The 25,936-nt window shown below is 37.5% G+C and overlaps 1 protein-coding gene across 3 annotated transcripts in view; it reads right to left on the bottom strand.

The window, feature by feature from the left end:
* BANK1 (B cell scaffold protein with ankyrin repeats 1) overlaps positions 1 to 25,936 on the bottom strand; it is a 316,316-nt gene that overhangs the window by 34,659 nt on the left and 255,721 nt on the right. For 2 of the 3 annotated variants that reach the window (XM_058547580.1, XM_058547582.1), the window contains exons 8-10: positions 17,789 to 17,867; positions 13,938 to 14,246; positions 9,926 to 10,222 (exon numbers count right to left, since the gene is read on the bottom strand). In XM_058547580.1, coding sequence (XP_058403563.1) covers positions 9,926 to 10,222; positions 13,938 to 14,246; positions 17,789 to 17,867 — 685 coding nt within the window. The remainder of the gene's footprint in view (positions 1 to 9,925; positions 10,223 to 13,937; positions 14,247 to 17,788; positions 17,868 to 25,936) is intronic. The other variant, XM_058547581.1, reaches the window with a different exon arrangement.

Below are 25,936 nucleotides of genomic sequence, written 5' to 3'. Positions count from 1 at the left end.
TATTTAGAGTTATTTTATAAGTGTCTAAGGTAATGGAAAGTCTGTGCAATGGCCAAATGCATTCATAAAGATGTGAATTATAAACGACAAACTCCTTAATGTTCCATGCGTAATAGAAGTGTAAAATGAAATGTTGTTTAGAGCTATATATTTACCACTGATGATCGTTCTTGAAACTAGAGATGTAGCACAAAATAAAATATACAGATCTGTGTCGTGCTCTGGATTCTCAGGGAATGATGCTGTACAGGTGGCAGCAGTGGGTTTATTATTTGCTAAACAAACTTTCATTAGGTTGCTAACTACGTAGCCAAGCACTGTGCTAGGTCCTGAGGATACAAACGTAAACAAGAAACCCAGTCACAGTTTCCATACTGTCCTCCATTGGAATGTATTAATTTAAGCAAAGGTCAAATGTGTCATTGTTGCCTACTGATGAGAGAGGATAGAGACAAAACAATCAGGAAGGGCAAGGGTTATAGTGCAACCTCTGGAGCCTTACTCTCCCTACCTCGTTCCCAATGTGCACCCTGTGAAAGCTAGTCACAAAAAGGTGGAATGCGGTAAAAGTAAGCAGTGTAAACAACCCCTTTGTCTAGCCAGGAAAGACAGGGAGCAGAATGTAAGGAGTCACCTGTAAGGAGTCACCCTGACTAACCAAACTGAAGCTCAGAGGACAGATGCAGCCACTTTGCAAACGGACCAGGACAGTTTGAGCACTGCAGTCAGAATGAAACCACCACTTCATTCTGCTAGCAATAGTTACAGGGGGTTAATTTGAACAAATTTATCAAACATAGGTCCCTACATTTGAATAGGCACACTAGGCATGGCGTGGCCTTCATAGAAGGCCACATAGAAGGCCTTTCACCTGAAAGGAGTCTACTGCTTGGCAGACATATGTGATCAGGAGTTGTGGCGTTCTTTTCTCTGGGAGGAAGCTGCAAACGGTCAGCAGCACACCTGAGGTCGCTGACGTGTTTATGACTGATCTTGAGATTGGTAGGGATGGAGAGCTGGAAAGCACATATCTGCATGAAGGAAAATGGCATGGAAAGTCTAATTCAATGGCAATATCAATGAATGCTTTGATTTCCTAAGGAGCACACATTAGTTTTCTTTCCAATTTGTAATGGAAATTTTAAGTCTGATAGAAACGTTCCCATAAAAATCCTCTCCCAAACCAGGAAAGCTCACTATGAATTATTTTTTCTTCTTCTAAGGAACTTAATTTTTACTAGAGTAGAATACAAACTTTTTATTTGCATTTTTATTCCTTTGATGCAAATAAGCATATTTCTATTCTAGAAATGTTTCTTATCCAGGAAGTTGGGACATTCAGAGAGAGAGCAGTTGGTTTGGGGAATTCTGTGTAATTAGAGATTGAGGCCACTGTAATGAGCTTATTTGTAAAATCTCCACTCCACCCCTGGGCAGGCTGGGCCTTCTTCCTCTTGTTGCCTGGCAGGCACAGCATGGGACTGCGGGTTCATCTCCTCCCACATGATTTCATTCTGGCTCATTGCTTCAGTTTACTTTCCGACCATTTGTATTTAATAACGAAATGATGTAAGATTAGACATTGCTCTAGTAACATCCCTAGTAATCTTCCTTCTGTTTTGAAGAGAAGTGGTTTGGCATGTTGGGAAGTCACTGCAATCTAGAAACTATGATGAGTTCTCCTTTTGGTTCATGCTCAGTGATTACCAAAAGTAACTTCTCCGGCCTTGTTTTTTCCCCTATGTCAGGAAATGTCGCTATCCTAAGAAGTAACCAGTAGGATCTGGTCATGATCACTTTGAACAAACATTGAATACTAGTTCTGCTAATAAGACTCAAACTATATGAATGCAGATTGAAAATTTTAAAAGGACAGGGCTCTGCCCACTTGTTCTATGCAATGTTCAATACTGATAGTTAATAAATAATTTGGAAAAGTCATGCAAGATGAAGTATTGGCATATGAGACCCAAAAGAAGAAGCAAAAGGCATACTAACTGGGGAGATTTGGCAGGTCCTGTCTCCCCTCTGTATCTACAGAAGACCTTTCATCACGGTGACTACCATTTCTGCATCCTACTCTATGCTGGCTACTATACAATATGTAGCTTCAGTTCTCATGAAAACTCTTTCAAGTAGGTATTATCATTCCTTTTTTTTTAATTAAACAAATGAAGCAAGGCTATGTAACTTGCACAGAGTTACACAACTTTTAAGTGGCTAAGTCATAATTCAAATTCAGTTTCATCTGGCTTCACAATCTTCATGAATTTCACTCCGCCACGCTGCCAGTCCCTCTGAGGAGGCTCTGCTCAGCGTGCCAACCCCATGGAGCATCTTATTTTTCTCTAATGGCTACACGTTTAGAGTAAAAAGGTGTACACATCAAAAGCACTAGTGAAAAATATTGTGAATTCAGGAAATCTAAAGTGAGCAAAAAGACAATTTGTGTGGATGGCTGTTTGATACATCTATGATTTCATCTTCAAATGAGCATTCTCTAAATATTCTTGCTTACTCTGCCTAACAATGGAAACAGCCTATGTTATGGTTTCTCAATCTCGACCCTATTGACATTTTGGACTGGATAATTCTTTGTGGTAGGGCCTGTCCCGTGTATTCTAGGATTTTCACAGCATCCCTGGCCTCTACCCACTAGATGCCAACAGTATTGTCCCAGTCGTGACAATCAAAAATGGCTCTAAACATTGCTAAATGTCTCCTGGGAGGCAAATCACCACTAGTTAAGAACTAATACTCTAGGCCAATTGAGCTTTTTTGGGGCATATTTAATAGAGACTCTAGGAGCATCACAAGTTAAGGGGAAAAAGACCAGACTTCATTCTGCTGTTGAATGAAATCTAAGCACTTGATAATATTTGCATTTATTTTCACACGTAATGCAATTCCTTTAATGTCAATTCACACCATAGTTGATTACTGCCTCTTTCCTCTTTCACTAATATAATGGAATCGACTTTCTGGAAGATGAGGCTGGGAAAGTTCATCATTATTATGCCAATGCCCTAAAAGATGGTTTGCATAGCCCTTCTTAGGTTTCATTCAATGTCTCTGTGATGTTCTGCTGTGAGGACAGAAAGAGCAAATCAAAACACATGGGTTACCTATGCAGGCTTTACCACTCCCCGCCCCCCCCGCCCCGCCCGGACAGTGTGAGCACAGGTCTGAATGACTGCTCCTTGGCAGAGCTGCACCAGCACCCTATCAGCGAAAGGGGAGAAGTGGAGAATCATGGGGAAGACAGAGACATTTGGCTTACAAATGGAATGATAAATATGTCCCTCTGTCCTGAGAGCACCTGTGACAGATATACTAAGTCCTGAAGCAAAATGGTTGGGCAAGGTCACCCAGCCAGAGAGTGGCACTTGACCTAAGGCCTGCTTGAATCCATTTGATGATATTTCTTCACTAATGAGGACAGAGACCATTCCACTCTGTCACATTTACAATGCTGTGGATTAATTTTCTTAAGAGATTCTACAAGGTTTATTTTCTCTGTTTGCCTTTCAGTTGCATTGCATGTGATCAGTTTCAAGTGCAAGTGAATTGCAAGTGGAAAATTTCTGAGAGGAACTGAGTTGTACTTGACATTTTGGGGTCCCAGTAGCTGAGTACCTCTCAAAAATGTCACATGCAACTTTGTTGCACTGCAAAATGCCAAGGGCAACTCAGTAGCAATTGAAAATTGAAAGGGAAACTATATTCCATCCCAAATCAACCACATGGACTCTCTGGTTCTACTAATTGTGTGAGGAGAAAATGGGAAATTGTCAATTGATGCTGCAAAATTTTCCCCAATAGGCAGTCATCTCTTTGCCTGATTTATGGATATAGTTTTACTACCAATCGGTCTACACTATGCAAAGTGCTCATTTATTTCCTTGATTTGTCGTAAATCAAGAATTCTGTCACTAAGGAGAACTGTAAATCCATGTTAATTCTTCTATGTTCTTGAAGCTTAATGAACCTGATTCTTTCCAATATTGTAGGGAGAATAAGGTGGAGAGAATATGATATCTGAAAGGAGGCAGGCAGACTTTAAAACTTTTCATTTAAGAAAAATGAGTTATTCTTTACGTAGTTGTTAACATAAAATTAGGTTTAGTATAACAGGAATGGACTAAAATATCAGAAACAGCTCTTTCGGTAAAATGAACTGTGGGTTCAGTTTTGCAGTTATAAGTTACATTTCTGGGGGCAAGGGATGGTGGCGGTGCGGGAAATAGAGCTTCTCTCTGATATGTTAGGATGTATGAAAGCAGTTAGAATGCTTAGCTATGTGTGAATAGTCTAGAATTTTGTCCCATTCTGTAAGGGCTCCCCTCTTCAAATTAGTAGTGCTTTGAATATAGGATGGTTTAAAACAGGAGAAATTTAGAAATTAGTAGATGAATATATTCTTTTGACCATCTTCCAAAGTGTTAATGAAGTCTCCTATTCTAGCCACATTGATGTGGTTCTTGTTACTTTTATCATTTATTCATCCTTGTATTCATTCAATTAATAGTCATCAAATATTCATAGTTTCTACTATGAATTCAGCACTGAGCTTGGCACCAAAGATACAATAATGGGCAAAACCAGATGAGGTTATTCTTTTCCTTCATGGATCTTATTGGTTAGAAGGAGGAAATAAATAGTAATGAATAAACCAGAAATAAATATATCAGTAAAGGAAATTTGTGGTGCCATGTGTACAGGCGTGGGAGCCACACTGATCTGGGTCCACATCTCACATCTTCCTCTTCTTGGCTTTATTATCATGGACAAAACACTGAAACTCACTGAGCATCAGTTTCCTCATCTCTAAAATGAAGGTATTATTGCCAACCACGCAGGATTGTAGCACACATTAGAAGTTATCATAAAAGTTCCCTTATAATAATTATTATAAGGAGCAGGCTAAGACAATTTGTTCCTTTAGAGGACAGAGTATTCCTTCACTGCCCTCCCCCTCACTCCATCTCTGATAGTTTCCTTAACTTCTGACTCCACAAGAATTCAGGAAGCACACACCTTTTCGATAATTTAAAGTGAGTTTATTAAAGTCATCATTTGCCCAGAAACTGAGGAAAGACAAAGTAGAATTGCTTTTAATTATTATCTATTGTCTATTATTGTCTACCTATTATCTATTATCAATACCAAGTATTGTGCTGGGTAATAGCTAATTTTATCTCACTTAAAGATTACAACAATCCTTGAAGTCTACTTCATTTTTATCCTCAACTTACAGTGAGGAAATTGAATCTCAAATATGTGAAGTTATTTGCTTAGGTGATACCAGCCGAATCTGAATATTTTCTGCAAAGCTGTATCGGGAAAACCCGGTTTTCCTCCTGTGTCTTTCTGTCCTATGCGTCTCTTTTAGTTTCACACTACAGCCACACTCATGACACTTCCCTTCAGACACTTTTGGTCACCAAATGTGTGGGGTTTTTCCCCCACGAAGCAATTTTACAACATCAGCTGGGTGTTGTGCAATATAACTCAATTTAGTTCAGTTCTGACACTATTTACCTGGAGATAGTGTCAGGTCTGACAGGTTAAGGGCTCAGTCCCACAAACTGCTTCCACTCCACTCCAGATGCCAACTGCAGAAGTAGATTCCCAGGTACCCACAAGTTGTGTCCAACTTGGCTACAAATCGAAGACTCCCCCCACCCCTTCTTTAGGTTTGATTAGTTTGCTAGAGCAGCCACAGAACTCAGGGAAACACGTTCCCAGGTTATTAAAGGATGTGACAGAGGATGCAGATGAGCAGCCAGATGGAGAGACACACAGGGTGAGGGCTGGGAGGGCCCCAAGTGCAGGAGCTTCTGTCCCTGTGGAATTGCAATGTGTCATCGTCCTGGTGTGGATGTGTTTGCCAACCTGGAAGCTCCTGGAATCCCCTACTGCTGAGACTTTGTGAGACTTCCTTATGTAGGCATGATGGATCATTAACTCCATTTTCAGCCCTTCTCCCTTCGCAAGAGAATGGGGGGCGAGGCTGAAAATTCCAAGCTTCTAATCATGGCTTGGTCTTTCCAGTGACCAGCCCCTATCCGGGAGCCATCCAGGACCTCCCCCAGAGTCGCCTCAGTAGAACCAAAGACATTCTTGTCACCCAGGAAATTACATGAGTTTCAGGAGCTCTGTGCCAGGAACCCGGGGTAGACACCAATATATATATTTTCTACTATCTCACAAAAGCCCACATGATTTTCCCATATCTCTCTGGTTTATTTGCCTAGTCTCCTTGCCAGTACTTTCTTGAGTTTCTGAAATAGTAAGTTGGGATTCTGTATTCTGCATTCTTCTTCCAGGCCCTACTCCACAGCCTTCTCTTTTGGCTACATTAACACATCCTGGATGTGACAACATTCTACTACCACTCTGCGCTCTGGCAAGAATTGGAGCAAATTAATGTTCTTCTAATTGAATGGATGGCTTTCTGGGAAATGGTGGCAATTCTATTTAACAGATCTGCGTGAGCTGGGGAAAAAAATGCCAAAAAGATGTAATGAAAGACTTTTACCCTGTGAAATGCAAAGAACATCAAGAAAGAATTAGCTGATGAGGCAGTGTTTTCCAAATGTGAGAACAGAATGATCAAGAATCAATAGCATAGAAGGAAGAGACCAACAAGCATATTCCAGTGAAAGAGCAAAGGGAGAAATAATGGAAAGGGACTTTGGTGACCTCATTTAGAGTTCAGTTTTAGCTACTGATTTGGGATCTGGGGGGAAATAACCATACCTGCTTTCATATACTTAAATGAAAAAAAACAAAAACAAAAACTGACATTATTACACTGGTTCCTGTCTGCATATAATACAAATGGTATGAGAATAAATTAGATTGTGTAATTGAATTAGACAAATACCTTATAAATGTTGAGGGGTATCAGGCTTGGGATGAGTAGGTGAGATAAATAGCCTTTAAAATTTATTATAAACTCAATATTTCTAAGATTCTTTAGAGTTCCTGTGTGTCCTTATGTGTGTATATGACAAATGGTACCATTGTCTTGTAGGGAACTTACATAATTAATACCCAGAAAGGCTTTATCATTTGGTACACAATAAATGTTTATGTAATTAATAAATACATGAATGAGGAGGAAAACCATCTCAATTCTCTTATTCAACATGAGGATTGGTTGAAAGTCTAATGCAGACATAGCCCAAATTCCTTCTCCAATGAAATGAGGCAATCATCCAGGGTGGAAGATTTATTCTTTGGAGAAATTCAACAGAAGTAGTTCTGACCGTTGGACATGAGGCACAGCGGGTGGCAGGAGTTACACACTGGACTGAACACAGGGAGAACAAGTTAAATTGTGCATTCTAAATGGTGAAATTTCCCAGTCTTCTTCCCACACTCTGATCTCAGGGTGCTGGCAATAGATATATAAATGTAGACTGGAGTTAGTTGGATTTTATTCTAGAAAAATTGAAAAGCATAGGAGAGGGGCCGGCCCAGTGGCACAAGCGGTTGGGTGCATGTGTTCCACTGCGGCGGCCCGGGGTTTGCCGGTTCGGATCCCAGGTGCGCACTGACGCACCGCTTGGCAAGCCATGCTGTGGCAGCGTCCCATGCAAAGTGGAGGAAAATGGGCATGGATATTAGCCCAGGGCCAATCTTCCTCAGCAAAAAAAAAAAAAAAACAAAAAGAGGAGGATTGGCAGATGCTAGCACAGGGCTGATCTTCCTCACACACACACACACATACACACACACACACACACACACACACAAAGGCATAGGAGAATAGATCTACATAAACTAAGATTTTGGGGTAATTCTATGAAAAAGCTGGTCACTTCCCCATTACCCTACAACACAGTCCACAAGCTGACAATCAGAGTTTTCTCGCAGGTTTTTGGTGCTTCCTTCTTCAACATGAAAGCACAGCTATGAATAGCTGGATATTTGACTGAAGTTTCAGGCATTCCAGACAGCACAAACAACAACAAGCAAAGATAAAGAGACAATAGGAGAACTGAAGGCAAATAAAAATCTCAGAAATTTGAAAACTCAAAGCAAAATGAAACAAAAACAACAAAGATATTGAATTACACTGCCTCCAGCACAACAAAAGAAAGAGAAAAGAATGGTATAAAAAAGAGCAAATAGAGAATAAGTAAGAGCTCATGATAACAAGAATATGACAGCCAATAGAAGGATGAGAAGACAAAGTGAAAAAGTAGAACAACACAGCATGGGAGTCCATGCTCGTGATTCTGAGAACTCCCTAAGGGTTGTGATACAGAAGACGATGTATCTTTTCAAAAATTTCTAGAACATCACTACATTCTGGTATTGAGCTATACAGATCCTCTCTTGAAACAACATTTATTGGGATGTTAGCACCTTTGTCAAAGAGCTGGTACTATCCTAGAGGTCACCATGTCAGACGACCTGAGAATTACTAACCACAGCTTATTATTCCCTGCCCTGATAATCTAGATAAGTGTTCCAGATAACATTTTATTTTAGCTGAAACATTTATTAATTTGTTATTGTTTCCTGATTTTTAATAGCTTCTTGAATTATCAGCAGTAGATCACTGTTAAGTAAGCATATTGTACACTGGTAAATAACTTTGTAAATACTAGCTAAATTTTCTTATGCAAATCTCTCAATACATACTGCTTAAGCAATAAAATGGTTTCTTTTGAACATATTAAGCACAGATGAGTATCTGTGTTCCTTTTGGGTGGATTTGTGGTATACATTTAAATGTTCTGTTTCGGTACTTAGTTTAGATTATTTGAATGTATACTCCATTGCCTCTCAGTTTTAGTTGTCACCGAAACGTTTTGTTTGATTCCAAACATTTTGTTCAAAAATCTCTAAGAAAGTGCCACATAGTACTCTATGTATTTATTTGCATATCTGTCTCCTAGGAACTCCTCAAGGAAAGAGACATTATTTTACTCCATATTCTCAGTCCCCAGGATGGTATCTTAGTCCACAAGGGCACGCAGTGCATGCGCATACAATGCGGTGATGAATAAAAGTCATCTCTTAGACACTACGGACTCATGGAGTGCACAAACCAAACAGAGGATCCAAGCGTGTTAGGAAGTGACAGTAGAGTTAAGACATCCTGCTTGAGCTACAGATAACAAGCTCTAGGGATTTGTTAATTTTTTATTTAGATCCAACTGAGTAGAGAATGAGAAAGAATTGAAATCTAAAATGCAGGAGAAATTCTATGATAGATGAAGTGAATCTTAATCATTGGGATGAAGCACAATTATCAGAGGAATTGGGGTTGCAAATCTGATTCTAGTATTCAAAACTTTTTAGGCTTTTAAATTTATCTTAAACAGAATTAGGGGTGAAAAACAAAGTACCTACCTTCTTTTCTTGTATTGGAAGAAATGTCAAACAGACTTTCTCCACACATGCTACGGTTTCCTGTGCTTTGGACAGTTTGTCAAAATTATCCTTCTTTTTTTTCGTGTGTGAGGAGATCAGGCCTGTGCTAACATCTGCCAATCCTCCTCTTTTTGCTGAGGAAGACTGGCCCTGGGCTAACATCTGTGCCCATATTCTCCACTTTATATGGGACGCCGCCACAGCATGGCTTGCCAAGCAGTGCATCGGTGCGTGCCTGGGATCAGAACCCGCGAACCCCGGGCCGCCGCAGTGGAGCATGTGCACTTAACCACTTGCGTCACCAGGCCGGCCCCCAAATTATCCTTCTTAATGAAGAATTAGAAACCTGAACGCTACATTATTCTTATTTTCCGTATTCATTGTGTTTCTAAATTTAAATATGGGCCAATACAACTCACCGGTGACTTGAAAAGATAATTTTCATCTTTGGGGTTTTAGACTTCATCAAAAAACAGCACACCCCCTCACATACACATAAACAAGCAACAACATCAATAACAAAAAACATTACCTTGAGCTATGTAAGGTGTGGTTTCCTCTTTTGGAGGGATATTTGTAGGTCGAGGTGTAGGGGCAGGAGGTCTGTTTATAATGAAAGATCGACTTCCAATTTTTTTCTTTGTACTCATGTGGGCCAATATCATATCATATTCACTGTCATCAATCTCAGCAAAAGTGTATGGATCTTCTTCCTCCTCCTGCTCCTTGTCATCTTCTTTCTTTTCTTCTTCCTCTTTAGGTTCACCTCCTGTTTCCTGTCTTGCACCCGGATCACTTGTTTCCATTTGGCCTTCCAACATTTTCCCTACTTACGAAATATTTACATGGTGGTTACTCTTCTATTATATGCAATATTATTGACGTCCATCTGTCACTTGCTTGAACCTCCCAAAAAGTAATTTATATGTTATCTTCTAAATTGCAAAAAGAGAAAAGTGAACCATATAATTTACTAACATATCCTCCTGCAGTTTGTAATTGTTAAGTTTGTTAAGAAAAAGTTTGACATAGATTTCTTTGAAAACATATAAATAAGCATATAAATATTTTCCACATAGTTTACAAATGATTTAATATCAGGAAAATTGAGTTATAAAACCAAGCCTCAAATTCCAAATGCTTTGAAAACTTGTGTTTTTTAAGCATAATACTCTTGGATTTTTTTCATTTGAAGTCATTTTACCTTTCATGGGGCTTGCACTGAGTATTTTGCCTAAAATTCAACTTCTCTGAAAATGACAGAGAGGAATAGCCAAAAGCACCATTGCTTGGTTTCTAACAGTAAGGCTCACTCTGGCTATGAAAAATTGAACTTCAAAAATGCAACTCTTGATTTCTACAAGCCAATGTGAACCTCATTCTTAGATAAAGGAGACTGACAGTAGGGTTCATGACATAAAAGATGGCATGGATAATCAATGGATTGAAGATTAATTCACATGAAAACAATAAATAATCTTTTACGGTTGTCATACTTAGTAAAATCTTTACATATTTTTATAAGAATGTATTAAATATTTTAGTAGCAGTTATTTAGAAGACAAAGATCTCATATACTTTGAGTAACGAATAATGAATAAGTTGAGAAGAATTTTGATGGCTCTCTGCCAGGTCAACGAGATTTTTTTTTTTTTTTTTTAATTTGCCCTTTGACAAATGTTTTGCTTAAAGTATTAACGAAAACAATGAAATGGAAAGGATTTCAGTTATTGACTGAAAAACTGTTGCTTGTCTATATTGTCCTGAGAGATTTATGCACATGAACCAAGGGAGAACTATCCTCTTTTCTTTTTGGTGAGAATTTGACCAAAAAAATTTTAGTTTACTTACAGATATTTTAGTGGAAAAACTTAGGAGCTAAAGAGAAAGAAAAGTTGTAGAGCAGAATAAAAGGATATTATTATAAGAAGGTTCAGCGACTGTTTTGGGTTGGCTTATGAGGAGAGACCAGGATCATCTCCCAAGAGAGTCTTAGATCTCATTGTTTCAGTTGGTTTAACCCAGGAAGTCTTAATTGCCTACATGCCTAGCACTAACTGTAAACTGACCACGACTTGCTTTTTCCCTGGCGAATAACATGGTTTTGAGATTTGACTTCGTGACTTCTGTTTCACTGACAGCATCACAGGTGAAACCAGATTAAGTGTGTGGGAAACACTTTTAGAGTGTTTCATTTTTAGCGGAATGTGTCAACTATATTACTTTTACGACCTGATTTCCTGAGCTGTTAACTCTCTGTTTCTCCACCCACCTCCCCTCCCAATTCTTTCTAAAGTTGGACTTGCACTAGAAATAACACATTTTACTTTTTACTTCCCAATGTATTAAATTATACTTTCATGTCAGAGTAGAACCTGAGCTTTCTCAATTCAGGTTGTACATTAGTAAATAAAAATTTAAATAAATGACTCCTATAATTCCAATTTTTGAAATAATTGAGGCAAGAGTGTGTTACAAAGAGAAGAATCTCAAAAGGCCAGGAAGCCTGTTCCTAGAAGTATTTGCCACACTCTAATTACAGGCTCTATGGTCTTGGGTCTGAGTCAAAGAGGGAGCACAGTGATTGCTGCCTTGCAAGTTTGTTGTGAAGATAAAAAGAGACAGTGTGTTCTTTATAAACTGAAAGTATTCTATATTATTGTTTTCTCCAATGAACATGTCCATGAATCCATCATGGGGAATTTGATGCTTAGGGCATTGATGAGGTGGCCTCTCTTTTTCAGTAACTTGAAGGCATATGGAAGCTACCCTTGAATGGCAATTCCTGAAGGCATCACCAGCTAAAGTCAAAGAACCCATACAAAGCCTCTGGCAAAAAATAAGTGGTAGCTTCTAGTCTTACTTTCAAAGACTTTAATCAAAGAATTTTAAGAAAAAATATTGACATTTTATTTTTTTCATTTACTTCCAATATCAGCCCTATGAAAAGATGAGATTAAAAGCAACACTGCATAATTTGTAAAAATAGAGTTTTTAAACAAAAGGAGTGGATTTTTGTTTTATTTTGCTTTTTATATTTGGTACTTTTCAGATGATACATTAGCCAACATTATACTTTTGGTCTTAGGTATCTGGTGAATCCTCTCGGTAGAATAGTCTTAGACCTCCTAACCACATACCATACATAGAAATTTACATTAGGAAATATGATTTAATATTAGCTCCTTTAAGAGATTTAACCTGATACAAGACAACTTTGCCTTCTTAACAATTAATTTTAATAATTATATAAAATTATTTACATCTGTGAAAATGAGCAAACTATACCAGAATTTTGCTGTCAGTGTACTGCTAATCTATGTCCCTCCCTCCACCCCTAATATTGATACACCTACTGCACTGATCTATCGCAATGGTCTATAAGAGCTTGGTACATAGGAGGTAATCAATAAATACTTGTTGAATGAATGAATGAATCAGAGGAGTGCCCATCAGGTATTCCATACTTCCACTAAGCAGTGCTTTCCATCTCTAAATATAATGCACAACCTTAGTAAAGGTGCATGCTGATCAACTTGAACCTTCATAGAGACAGGGCCTTCAAGGACACAAATACTAAATCTCATGGCTTCAAAATTCACTTTTTGAAACAGTGTTTTTGTACTTTATAGCCTTCTAGGACTTGAGAACTAAAGTACAGTGACAAGTGGGGTTTTGATAATAGATATTTCTTTCATCTTTCTTATTAAATTTTCTTTGTAAGATCACTTTATGAATTTGGAAAATAAATACAAAATAGTGATCAATAACGTGGGTGATAATTAGTGACTGTAAGAGTGAACCTGGGGCTGGAAGTTTTGCAGGCTGTTGAACACTCCAGGCAGATACGCCCAATATGGAAGCTCCTCTTGATTCTCCCTGACCTGCCTGCACCCCCACTCCACCCCACACACACCTTAGTTCCTGCATCTGGGAACCAATTCCGTCTCAGCCATTTAACTGTTCTTCCACTCTCGCAACATCTGGAGTGTTCTTAGACTTTGGTCTCAATGCAGTGTGATAACCCTTTACCACTTGCTTGCCCTGCAGCTCCCACCTCAGTGAAGGGCCCAAGGTCATCTCAAATCTGTAACACAGTAGCCTTTCCCTTGTGCTGGAAGACTAAGAGTATTTTTCAAAAGCAAGTTGTCATTTACTTTTCCACATGATGCTTGAGGTTCATTTTATGTGAATAACTACAGGTTCCTTCTAAGTTTTATTTCTTTACTTACTTCAAGTTTTGTAATGAGACTTTGTTCCTAAAGGAAAAAAGAAAGAGAGAGAAACAAATGGAAGAAGGAAGGAAGGAAAGAGGAAGGAAGGAAGGAAGGAAGTGAGGAGGGAAGGAAGGAGGGAAGGAAAGAAGGGACTTGGCGTCAGGTATCTCTTGCCTGATTCCCAGGCCCTAGTTGTTAAAGAACAGGAGGAAAGTTGCTCTTGGTTTTAAAAGCTGATCTTCTCTGTACAGATTTGCCACAGCACTACATGCTATGTAAGTCTGTCCAAGGATTTTTTCGTTGTTGTTGTTTTAACCTTAGACCCACCTTGTAATGTGAAGTGAGGTTTTTCCAGTTGGAAGGCAGCAGCTACAGGTCGTGGCGGGGGGAGAGGTGGTCTGTTGCTCATGAGTGGTTCTGGTGAATTGATTTCCGGATTGTCTCCAGGAATGAACATATACAAGTCATCATACTCGTTCTCAGAACTCCCACTGCCAACCTCTGCTAGGCTGTGCTCGGCCTCCGCACGCGATCCATTCTCTTCTGTTTCCTGTACTGTTTCCTGCGCCTCAGCTCCTCCCGCACTCTGCCTGTATGTCTGTCTGCTTTCATGATGAAATGCTACCTTCTGTATGGCTGTTTATAATGAAGAGTGTAAGATTTCATTTAAACACACCATCTGGAGGCATTTCTTATTTTGTCATATCATAGAGAAGCGGTAGTAAGGCTAATAAAACTTTTATGATCTGATACAGTGGAAAGCTGACAAATGCATAATTTTGGTGAATAGTAATTCTTGGGCTTTTAAAATATTTACCAAATGAGCAGTTAAAGCTCCATTATGTCTTGCTACCTCAGGATAAGACACACTCAGACATATAATAATATTCTGATTCTCTAGAGTCATTGTTTGAGCAGAGTCATACGTATGACTGCACTACTGCATTTTTATTAGAAAACAGTATAATTGACATAATAAGTAAGTGATGTAAAAGGTAAAGACAAGAAAAAATAAAACTTTGCTTGTAAATAATGCAGTAAAAATAAATCTGTGATTCATATTTAGTTATTATTTTAATATATATTTATTACCAGATTATATCTTAATTCTTGAAAATATTAATTGAGGGCCCAGCCCTGTGGCTGAGTGGTTAAAGTTCCGTGTGCTCTGCTTCAGCAGCCCGGGTTCACAGGTTCAGATCCCAGCTGCAGACCTACTCCACTCACCAGCTGTGCTACGGCGGTGTCCCACATACAAAGTAGAGGAAGACTGGCACAGATGTTAGCTCAGAGCTAATCTTCCTCAAGCAAAAATAAAGAGGAAGATTGGCAATGATGTTAGCTCAGGGCAAATCTTCCTCAGCAAAAAAAAAAAAAAAAAAAGAAAATATTAGTTGAGAAAAGTATTAATATTTTTTGATGAGGAAGGTATCCAAGCCACCAATAGTAGGTAAATCTTTCTAAGGCCCAGTTCTCTCAGTTCTATAAAGTGTATTCTATCCTGAAACTTAACCAAATGATCCAGTCAAATTCCCTCTAATTTAAGAATCGTGATTCCATCATTTGTTTTGATATCATACACAATAAATGCTCTCTAACTACTCAGGAAGAAAATAGAAAAAAGTTTATAATGTGATAACATTAAATCTTTTTTTTGCTTAAATTTTCCTTATAAAAATTTTGCTCTAAATAAAGGATTCACAAAATTTTAAAACGAGCTTTGGAATCTCTACATTGGAGGGAACATGTGAATTATTGTCATTGTCAGTGAAATAGAAAAGCAAATAATTATTGTTTTAAAGTGTCGCTAAACTAAAATATGATAAAGAAGCCAAATAGCAGAGTACAGAGAAAAAGGAATATTTTTTAAAATGAAGAGTTACACTGTAGAAATTTTTCAACAATGGGAGAAGAAGTAGTCACATGGAAAAATCACGGCCCATATTTCTACATGGCATACTATTTTTTATTCTTCTTTTCTTTCACGTGAGAAGGAAGAATGATTCAGCTGCCAGTACTGGAACTGCAAACCCAGATTCTCTTGTTACGATCCCAGGCAGAGCCAACGGCCTTTTGTTTTTCACAGATGTCTGCACACATCTCATTCCTCTTCTACCTCTAACACCAAACGCTGAGCCTGAAGTAGAGCAGTATCTAGAAATGTTGGTGGAGTCGTTGATGCAGTGACCGAAAGGAAATTATTGCTCAGGCTGGCAAAGGGCTTCACTATTCCTCTCTGGGCAAATCAATCATCAACTTAGAATTGCATTCATGCTATAGGCAATTACTTGTAGCCACCCTTATGTTTATGCAGTGAGTGTTATGTTTTATGTATACACTGTCTAAGCAACAGAGTCTCCTTGGTCCTCGTCAGATATGCCCAAACCTGGAATCCAGCCCTGCAGAGTCTGATGTAGTGGGTCGGTAGGTTTTAGCAAGCTTCATAGCAATGGTGACACCAGTGAAAATCTGCTGACTTAGGGTGTTCATGCTTCACCCCTTCTGCTGTGAAAGTGCCTGAGGCCTGAGTCCAGTCACTCAGGGTTTCATTCATGAGACAGTTCCAGGCCCAAACTGTCTTTAGAAATGAGGCTGTTCTGTAGAATAACTGAAACAATGTTTTCTTAGTACAGGCATGATAGTGATGATGAAATGATCATAACATATATATCTTTAAAACTTAGTGCATTCATTCATTACTTCAATATTTAGTATTATTTTGTGTTCTACAATAATGTTTGAAGCAGTTTACTGATTTTGCCCAAGTATGCTAGCTAAGGCATTGTATTTGATTTTATTTGATTTGTAGGTCAGGCTATCATTTGAAAAACCAGTGGTCAATAATGTTTAAATGAGCTTCAACTGTGCACTCTTAAAAGTGCAAACGCCCTCAGGCAAAAGCATGCTTGATGGGTGAGATGCCACTGTGGTTGTGAACAAGCAAGAGAGTGGTCAGAGATAGGACCAAAAAAGGTTATCTAGGGCCTTGTAGGTGATGATAAGGATTATACCTATGATGGGACAGTGTTGGAGGATTTGGAGCAGAAGAGTGATTAGCTCCTTCAGGAAGCAGAGAGAATCAAGGGTGGCAAATGTGGAAGGTGCTGTTGCAGGTTCTTAGCAGCAGTACCATTGATACTGTGGACTGGATAACCCTGCGTTGTGAGGCATGTCCTGTGCATCATAGGACATTTAGCAGCATTTCTGGTTCTCTACCCACTAAATGCCAGTTGCAAATCTCCCTTCTCAAGTCATGACAATAAAAAAATTCTGTTCATTGACAAATATCTTCTGTTGGGGGCAGAAAGTAGCCCTCCATTGAGAACCACTGTGCTATTGCAATAATCCAGGGGAGAGCTAGTGACAGTGTGGCCTAGGAGAAACAACAATGAAGGGGTGAGGAATGGCTGAACAGTGGCTGTATTTTGAAGACAGAGTCCACATTATTATCTGCCAGATTGGATATGGGGTGGGAGAGAAAGTAAAAAAACCAAGGGTGACTCCAAGGTTTTTGAACTGAATTGAACAAGGAAGGAGTCTTCACTTACTGAGATGGTGCAATCAGCAAGTAGAGCAGGTTTGAGAGTGGCAGGAATTAGGGTTTTCAGGTTTGGAAATGTTGGGTGGGAGACACCTATCAGACATGCTGGTGAAGATGTTGAGCAAGCTATTGTATACTAGTGAAATCTGGCATAATGGGTAGAGTATCATACACGTAGGAAGATTCTAAATTAGTCTTCAGGCATTAGAATACAGAATTACGTCCTATTACAGCCAAGGAGGACCGCAGAGAGAGTCCTAGTCCAAACTTCTCATCCCTAGCTGAGAAAACTAAGGTCTGCAAGAAACATGACTTTATTTAAAAAAAACAAATTGAAAAAAATATAGCTGTCAAATGGTCCGAATATTTACATCAGCTTGACTTGTATATTCTCTTTGGGTAGAAAAACCTGTTGTTTGATTATTAAATATTGAACTTATTAGAAGTATTTAAACTAGCAAGATAATGTAGTAATAGCTCTACCATAGTATAAATTAAAAGTCATTCAGTTAATTAAATATGTTTCCATGCTCTCCACGCTTTCCCATGCTCTCTTCAGTCTTACTTTACCAGTTACATATGCCTTAATAGAAATGTTACATATATACATACATACATAACATATAGGAGCACTTACTGGGAGAATATGTAGAAAATGAGGTAAAATCCTCTTCATAGTCACTTTCTTGTTCATTATTTCTGCCAACTTCTTGGATCTGAAAAAAAATAAATGTAATTTTCAATAATTCATTAATCTTAATAAATCTGTATTTTTACATATACCAAATAGAAAGTTAATACTTGTGGAAATAAGATAGTTTCAAGGTTTTTATTTAAATTCTTTGATTATATTACATATCTCAGCTACTATATTTGTGCCATCTATAATTGTTCAATGACACGTAGTATTAAAAGTACAACTACAGCAATAGAACATTTATAATAAATAATAAATTGATTTAAAAATGAAACTACTTTAAGACTCAAAGCAATAATCATGAAATTTAGGTGCAACAAAGAACTCCCAAATAAAAGTGAACACAACTCTTTCTCCTAAAAACCAAGAGTTTTGCTTCTTTTTAACATTTTGGTATCTTTTACCAGTTCTAAGGCATTCTTAATTACATCAAATATTATAATACAGTGGAAGACAGTGAAATTGTAAAGTGATTTATTTTCTTTTCTATCTTTAAAAAGAGAAAAGAAAAACAAGTAAGGGAATTTATGTTTGTCTTTCTGAAATCAGTTCTACTACATTTAGAAGGGAGAATTACTAAGAAAGGACAGAAACTTGCTATCTCTGGAACTGCTAGTCTTTGTTTATAATCTCTGAAAAAGACATGAGGTCTACAGTAGTGGAACACACTGGTGCTTGTAGAGAAAGCTAAGTAGTGCTAGTGATAGTTGTATTCGTGTAAAAGCATCTAGGACACAGATGGAGCTTGTGTGCATTAACACAGGTCACATTTGGTTACCACCAACTCCAAGTAATTATTCAAATGATTTATGTCTTTGTTCTTAATAAAATTTATTGAAATGATTAGGCCATTTGCTCTGCATCTGGAATGTCTCTCTAAAAATTAGAAGCATCCATATTAAAGCATTATTAAATTTATAACAGCCTTCTTATGCAAGGGTATTTGACCTGCAATATTGACTTCATCAATTTGGTTTGTCAACCACTTTGGCCAATGGAAGCCCAATGGAATTTCTTCTTCCTCTTTGTTTTTTTAAACTAATGACATCCAGAGAAGCAGCACAGTCTGACTTCCAGTGGAATCTTGAAAAGAAAAATCTCTTTAGTATTTTTTTAGTGAGCCTGATGCAGAAGTTCATTTTCTATTTAATCATATTTTTCCCTTGGTGGACTCAATCAAATGTTAATATGAAAAATCATGTAACTTTACTAGGGAGATTGACATGTTGATTGATATTTGCATGCTTTGGTATTAAAAGCATTGTTTAATATAGCCATTCTTTGTTTGAATTAGCCTGACCTCTATATTTCAAAAGATAGATCAAGAATACATAAAAAAAAATCCATAATATTCTTACAATCATATCAAGAAAGTTTTTACTAGTTGAATAATGGGAATGGTTTTCAAAGATTTCAGGAACTATGTGAAAACTTCCTATATACTATTCACAAGCCTAGACATTATGAGCTCAAACTCAGTGTAAATTAACAAAGAGACTGTGGGCGAGTGTGTAGATGCACATGTGTGTACTGAGGTTGAAACATAATGGAATCATTTTTATGTCATAACCTAAGCTATATGACATTTGTACAAACAAACATACCAGCCCAATAATGTCTCAAAGGAAGAAGCTTCCAAATTTAAAAAACAGCCAAGGTTGACTGATTTGAGCACTTTCATAAATGTTATGCAAAGTATTTGTATAATCAGAATATGCAGAGAGTAGTTTTCTCAGGAATAAAAAGATCTTTAGAAATATTTACACTAAAAAATAAATGTTTTTTACTTGAGTTCCTTACACTTACAATCATATTTATTTTGAAAAATATGTTAGATCTTAATATATCAATAACTGTTGAATGAAATCAGTGATAGCTTCAGAGACAAGTATGATGGCACTGTGTCTAAGCACCTTAACACTTGGCTGTGTGGTGCAGCGGAGAGAGCATGGATTTTTAAGTCTAAGAACAAATCGTAACTCTATTATCTATTCGCTGTGTGACATTGGGCAATATACTTTACTCTAAATCTCAATATTCTATCTTGCAACATGTGGATAGCAATATCTATGCCATCATTGTGCTGCGAGGGTTAAATTAGAATAATGTAAGTAGAACACATATCACACCTACCACATAGTAAGCACTCAATAAGTGTAATCTCCATGTTAGACTTTCCCTCATCAAACAAAACGTAGATCAACATTTAAGCAAGCATGGTGACGACACTGGTTTGTTGGAGGAATCACCAATAATGAACCAATGGTTATTTAACTGAATTCTCTCAGCTGTGTGCCTCTAGAAGTTCTGCTGTGACAGCAAAAGAACTGGAATATAAACTTTCTATGTGATCAAAGTGTGGCAGTATGATTTTTTTAATTAAAAACACCTCTATAATTTACAAGCTAATAGAGAGGATAAGAATAAGGGAAAAAGAGATATTTAATTCTTTAACAAGTTTCTTTTTCTGGGGTTGGAGTCTCACTTCATTCATTTATCAAATATTTATGCAGGCTAAATGTGCTAAATACTCTGTTAGCAACTAAGGAAAATAAGTAAAAAATGAAAAAAGAGATACAATTCCTACTCTCAAAAATATCACATTTTTACTGGGAGAGGAAGAAAAATAATAAAATGATTGGAATACAATATTTTATTTATTTCACTACAATAAACTTAGTCCTTACAGGTGAAATAGAGAATTAAGAAATTCAGGGCAAAGGTTTATTCATTTGCTTTTTTGGATGAGGAGTTTGGATTAAAAAATTATCTTGACACTTGCCTTGATTCCCACTTCTCTGAATGAAAACTCCAGCTTCAACAATAAAATGTATTAGCTGAATATGCTCAATGTAATGTTAAAGCCCATAGATAGTCCTTGCAGCACACAATATTTAATATAATTAAAATCGTTCATTATCAAAATAAACTAAAAAGAGGTATATAAAGCTGTACATGGCTTTGGCATCTAGTTCTGTACAAATTGATCATAACATTCTGATTCTGAGGCAGTGAATAAAAACAATTTTCACGTGGCAGTTGGTTTCTAAATCTTTTCATGAGATTCTGAAGATACTGTAATTAGCCCAACTCTTCCTCAACTTTCCAAAGTGTTGATTATAAATGATTTTGCCACCTTTAACATGGCAGTCCTTGGAATGAGAATAAAAAGATACATATATGTTTGAAGAGTAACAAATTGACCCTGTAATATTTTTTATATATTACCCAAATGAATGCACTAGGCTGCAGAATCTGAGATAATATTTCAATTGAAATCATAAAGAATAACCTTTATTAAATGTTAAGAATAATGAACAATATTACACTACAGCCATGAATAACAGCAGACATAGAGTCTCAAAACAAGTGTCCCAGGGCACATTGTAGGAGTGTGATATCTTAGCTCTCATCACATCTTCTAAGAGAATCTGTTTCTCCTTAGGCCATAGAGGAAGATAGTCTAGAAGCAGATTCATAGAATTTCTAATGAAAGTTTCTTTTTACATGATAGAAATCTGAATCCTGAGTGTGAAGATTAAATAGGAACACTGCTCATGATTGGGAGAGGAATGAACTAGAATAAAGTAGATGTGGAGCTGTTAAACTTGGATAGGAGGAGAAAAGTGAACATTTTCCTTGATATGGGCCAAAATTTAGTTAGAATAACCTGAGGAAATATGCTCTATTTTTTAGACAGAATCTTATGATAGAAAACTGGGTGATGACAAGACACTTCGTCCAGGTGACAAAGGCTGGCAGTCTGATTCTACACAATGAGTGAGTCAATTTTCTAACTGTGACCAACAAGGAGAGTCTAGTGAAGTGGAAAGAACAAGTGCCAAGGGGACAAGCGATGTTTTCACCTGAAAGTTTATAGAAAGGGAGAAAGAAACAGCAGGAATATTGAAACCTGCTCTCTCAAACTTAGGAAAACAAATTTGAAAAATTTAGCTTTTGAAAGATTCTGGAGGGTTGGCCTCTGTAGCTGGCACATCTCTTGTTCTGACTTCAACTTGTTAGGTGTGCCCACCCAGCCCTTCTCTCATTCTCAGGCCACCCTTCAGCTAGCCTCCTGGGGTAACGACCCAGAAGCCCTGGTCTTGGGCTGACAGCTTTTGTCTTAATCTTTGCCCACAATGCAGCTCTAACTACAGTTGTGAGCTTCAGGGTTGGCCACCTGACCCTTTTAACCACACTCTAGACCTATTTTAACAGTGTTTGTTTCAAACCCTGCATAGTTGTGGCTTCATCTATGAGGTATCAGTGACTTTACTGGACCACATGCTGGTTTGACTTCAGCCATCTCTGTCACTAAAATGGGAAAGATAAAATTAAAATCCATCCCTTTATAAGGATTGTAGTTGCAAACATAAAAAAAAAATAGTTATCTTCATTTAAACTATAGAATCCAAAGTCTGAAAGGGACCTGTGGATGACTAGTTTATTCTCTTGTTCATACATTGATATAATACTAAAACAATATCTCACGATAAAAATGTAATAATCTGGATATTTTTCCAAGCAAGAGTTGTTTTTAAATGTAGCCTATGGTCTGTCTATACTGTCCAATCCTCTTTACACTGGCTCTTCCTGGTCCATGCTGTCCCTCTTCTCTTCTCACGGGATGTGCTTCCTCTAGGTCATCGTATCCCTGCATTGTCTTTCTATCAATATCATGACGATTCCTGGAAATGTCATTTTCTCCAAACTACTCTGAGGTCTAGATTCTAGGATTTAGCAAAAGATACTGGAAGAAACAGTCATAGAGGAAAAGAAACCCTGGAGGGAGAGATATTAGAAAAATCAGGAGAGAGGATGCTTTAGATAGAATGTTTGTGTCCACCCCAAAATTTATATGTTGAAATTATAACCCTCAAGGTGAGGGTATTAGGAGGTGGGGCCTTTGAGAGGTGATTAGGGCAGGAGGGCAGGGCCCTAATGAATGGGATTAGTGCCCTTATAAAAGAGACCCACAGAGATCCCTCACCTGTTCTGCTATATGAAGACATAGAGAGAAAATAACCATCTATGAAGCAGGAAGAAGGCCCTCACCAGACACCGAATCTGCTGGAATCATGATCTTGGACTTCCCAGCATCCAGAACTGTGAGCAATAAATGTTTTGTTGTTTATAAGCTACCAGTTTATAGAATTTTTGTTACAGCAGCCTGAATGGACTAAGACAGAGGATTTCAAGTAGATCACAATATTCAATGCTTCACCAAGAGCAGAAAAGAAAAGTTCTGAAAACAGTTCACAAGATTTTTCAATCAAGGTCACCGGTGATCCTAGTGAGGAGAATTACAATGAAACGGTGTGAATTCATAACGGATTGAAGAATCTTAAAGAAGAGAATGGAAGTCAAGAATGGAAGGCATCATGTATAGAGTTTCAAGAACCATGACATGCATAGGGCAACTGTGCTTAAGATTTGTTTTTCAAAAAACGAGTTAAAGATCTCAGTAAAAGAGTGCTTTACTGCAGGCAAGGGCCATGGAGATGGCAAGTGATAACATCCAGAGCTCACAGGCACAAAGCACTGTCCCGGGCAATGTGGAATATACAAATAAGAAAATTTCATGATCCCAAACCTCAAATATTTTACAATCAGTGAGGAAAAGAAGGAATATAGGTAAGGCAAAATGAAATAAACTTTTAAAATATACATATACTTGCAAAATGCTACAGATAGAGAGAAACATGTAATCATTTCCATTGGGTGGATGGAACAGAGAACATTTCAGAGTAGGCGGTATTCAAGCTCAGTCTTAAAGGATAAGCATGGTTTTAATCTGCAAAAAAGGGAGGAAGCAATTCTTGGCCGATGGGTGAGCATGACCGAACAGCAGGGAGATTTGGTGAATAGCTCCTAGTTGGTTTGATTAGGTTGCGTGAAGGGATATATTTGAATGTCAAGATGTGGTGGTGCATTAAGGTTTTATTTTATAAAGTTTTACACGCTCTTGAGTATGTAATTATTTCCTAAAAAGTGGGAGGTAGCATGTTCCTGCCTGTATATTAGAAAAAATAATTCTGGTAATAGTGGTTAAGAGGAAGAGGGGGCTATTTTAATAGCCAAAGGGAAGGGTATTCAGGACTAGTAAAAGAAAATATTTAATGGAGAAGGTAGATTTAATAAATATGAAGGAGATGGGATGGGCAAGATTTTTTATAGCTTTGATGCCAAAGGCTGGAGGAAAGGGATCAAATATGCCTATGTAAGTTTCTGTTCAGCTCAACAATATCTGGTTCTCACACTTAGAACATTCTTTTCAGGACACTTCCTCAAAGACCTCTTGACATTCAGAGAGGAGGACACCGGTTAAAACACCTTTTCCATGCATTTGAGGTGAGAGTTTGAGGTCAAGATATAATACTAACATCGTAAATATCCTTTGCATTTCTTCCTGTAACACTTGAAAATATATCCGGAATGGGTATATGGCTATTAAATGGAGAGTCTTCCCATTTCTTTATGAAGTTAAGAAGTTTACCAACTTGGGAAAACAGAAGGTAGTTAATTGCATGATGGTCAAATAAACGTTCAATTTGATCCAACAGGATTTTTAACTATGAAAACAGACTGATAGAAATGAATAGCAGAACAAGTGCAAAATCCAAATTAAGTTATAAAGATACCAAAAAACTGCTTAGATACGAACAACTGAACAACAAACTATAAATTACATTTAATCAAATTTTACTATATTTCTTTCTAAAAAATGAAAAGATTTTAAATAAGCTTGCCATGAAGTTAAGTGGATTGATTGGTATTAGGTGCTTCTGAACAGTACACTGAAAACAAAAACCACATGGTTGTGTTCATCATTTAGAAATGAAGTTGAATGGAGTGGAGAGAGCAGAAAGAAAGGGTTTAGTAAAAGAGAGAAAAACAGAGAGAGAAAAAATGTCAGAAGATAGTTAGGAAGATGTAATCACATATATCAAAGGTCAAAGCTAAGAGGCAGAGAATCATTCTTAATTAACTTTACTCAATTTCAGAATGATATTCAGAACTCAACTAAACCATCTTGAAGAAGAATGAGTTTCTGCTACAGACAATTTTACTAAAACATGCAACAACTTAGCCCTGGGAAATTCTTAGTATGTAGTCTGGACATGCCATCTAATATTTTCAAGGGTGATGAGTTATCACTAACCTTAGTCAACCAGTCAATAAATGTTTATTAAATGTTTTCTATGTGCATAATTCTAGGCCAGTTTACAGGGGGTGTACAAAATACGTAACACATAATATTTTCCCAGGATGCTGAATATTTAGCATTTCAAAAGTGAAATGCATGAAACAATTGTAGTTTCTTAAGTGTTTAGTTTGACTAAAGAGTGCAATAGGAGATAAGAAGAATGAAATCATTCTAGGTTGGAGTAACTGGAGCTGGAATTTGAAGGATGGGTAGAATTTGAGAGATAAATCTTGACTCTAGTCCTAGGAGCTAATGCGTGCTTGTTGCGCTAGTGGATGAATAAACAATAAATGAAGTGGTGTAAGAGGAAAGAATGTGGGTGTTCTTGGTAAGGAGAATGGCGCAAGCAAAAGCTAGGTTGAGCAAGCCATCTGCAGAGGGCAAAGAGCAAAGTCGCCCAATCAAAGAAGCAGGTGAATTTTGGGGAGAACGTGTGGAATTGTGATACAAAGAGTGGAGTCAACATTTGCTTATTGTACCCCCACTATGGAGTATTGGAAACATCTCTAGATAGTGGATGATGATTGAGATTGCTGTTAAACATGTAATTTATAATATGTGTAGGTTATCTGGGTCAAGTGTGTGAGTCCACAAGTATTGTCAGACAGGTCTGGATTCAAATCCTGCTCTCCCATTCATTACCCACGTGAGCTCAGCACACACCTCTCTCCTGGTCTCTCTGGAGGTAGAAATGAGCATAAACATACCTTACCTCACAGGGTTACTGTCAAAATTAAATAAGAAAATACATGTAAGTACTTAGCACATTAAAAGCACTCAACAACTATCATCTCTATTATGTTCATTAAAATCATTATTTTATTAAAGAATGAATTTTTATGTCACTCTATTTTTTCATACTACTAAATTATGTTTATGTC

The sequence above is a fragment of the Diceros bicornis genome, chromosome 8 (genome assembly GCF_020826845.1).
Source record: "Diceros bicornis minor isolate mBicDic1 chromosome 8, mDicBic1.mat.cur, whole genome shotgun sequence".
NCBI lineage: Eukaryota > Metazoa > Chordata > Mammalia > Perissodactyla > Rhinocerotidae > Diceros > Diceros bicornis.
Note: the sequence above shows the minus strand (reverse complement) of the source record. Positions and strands in the feature narration are given on the sequence as shown.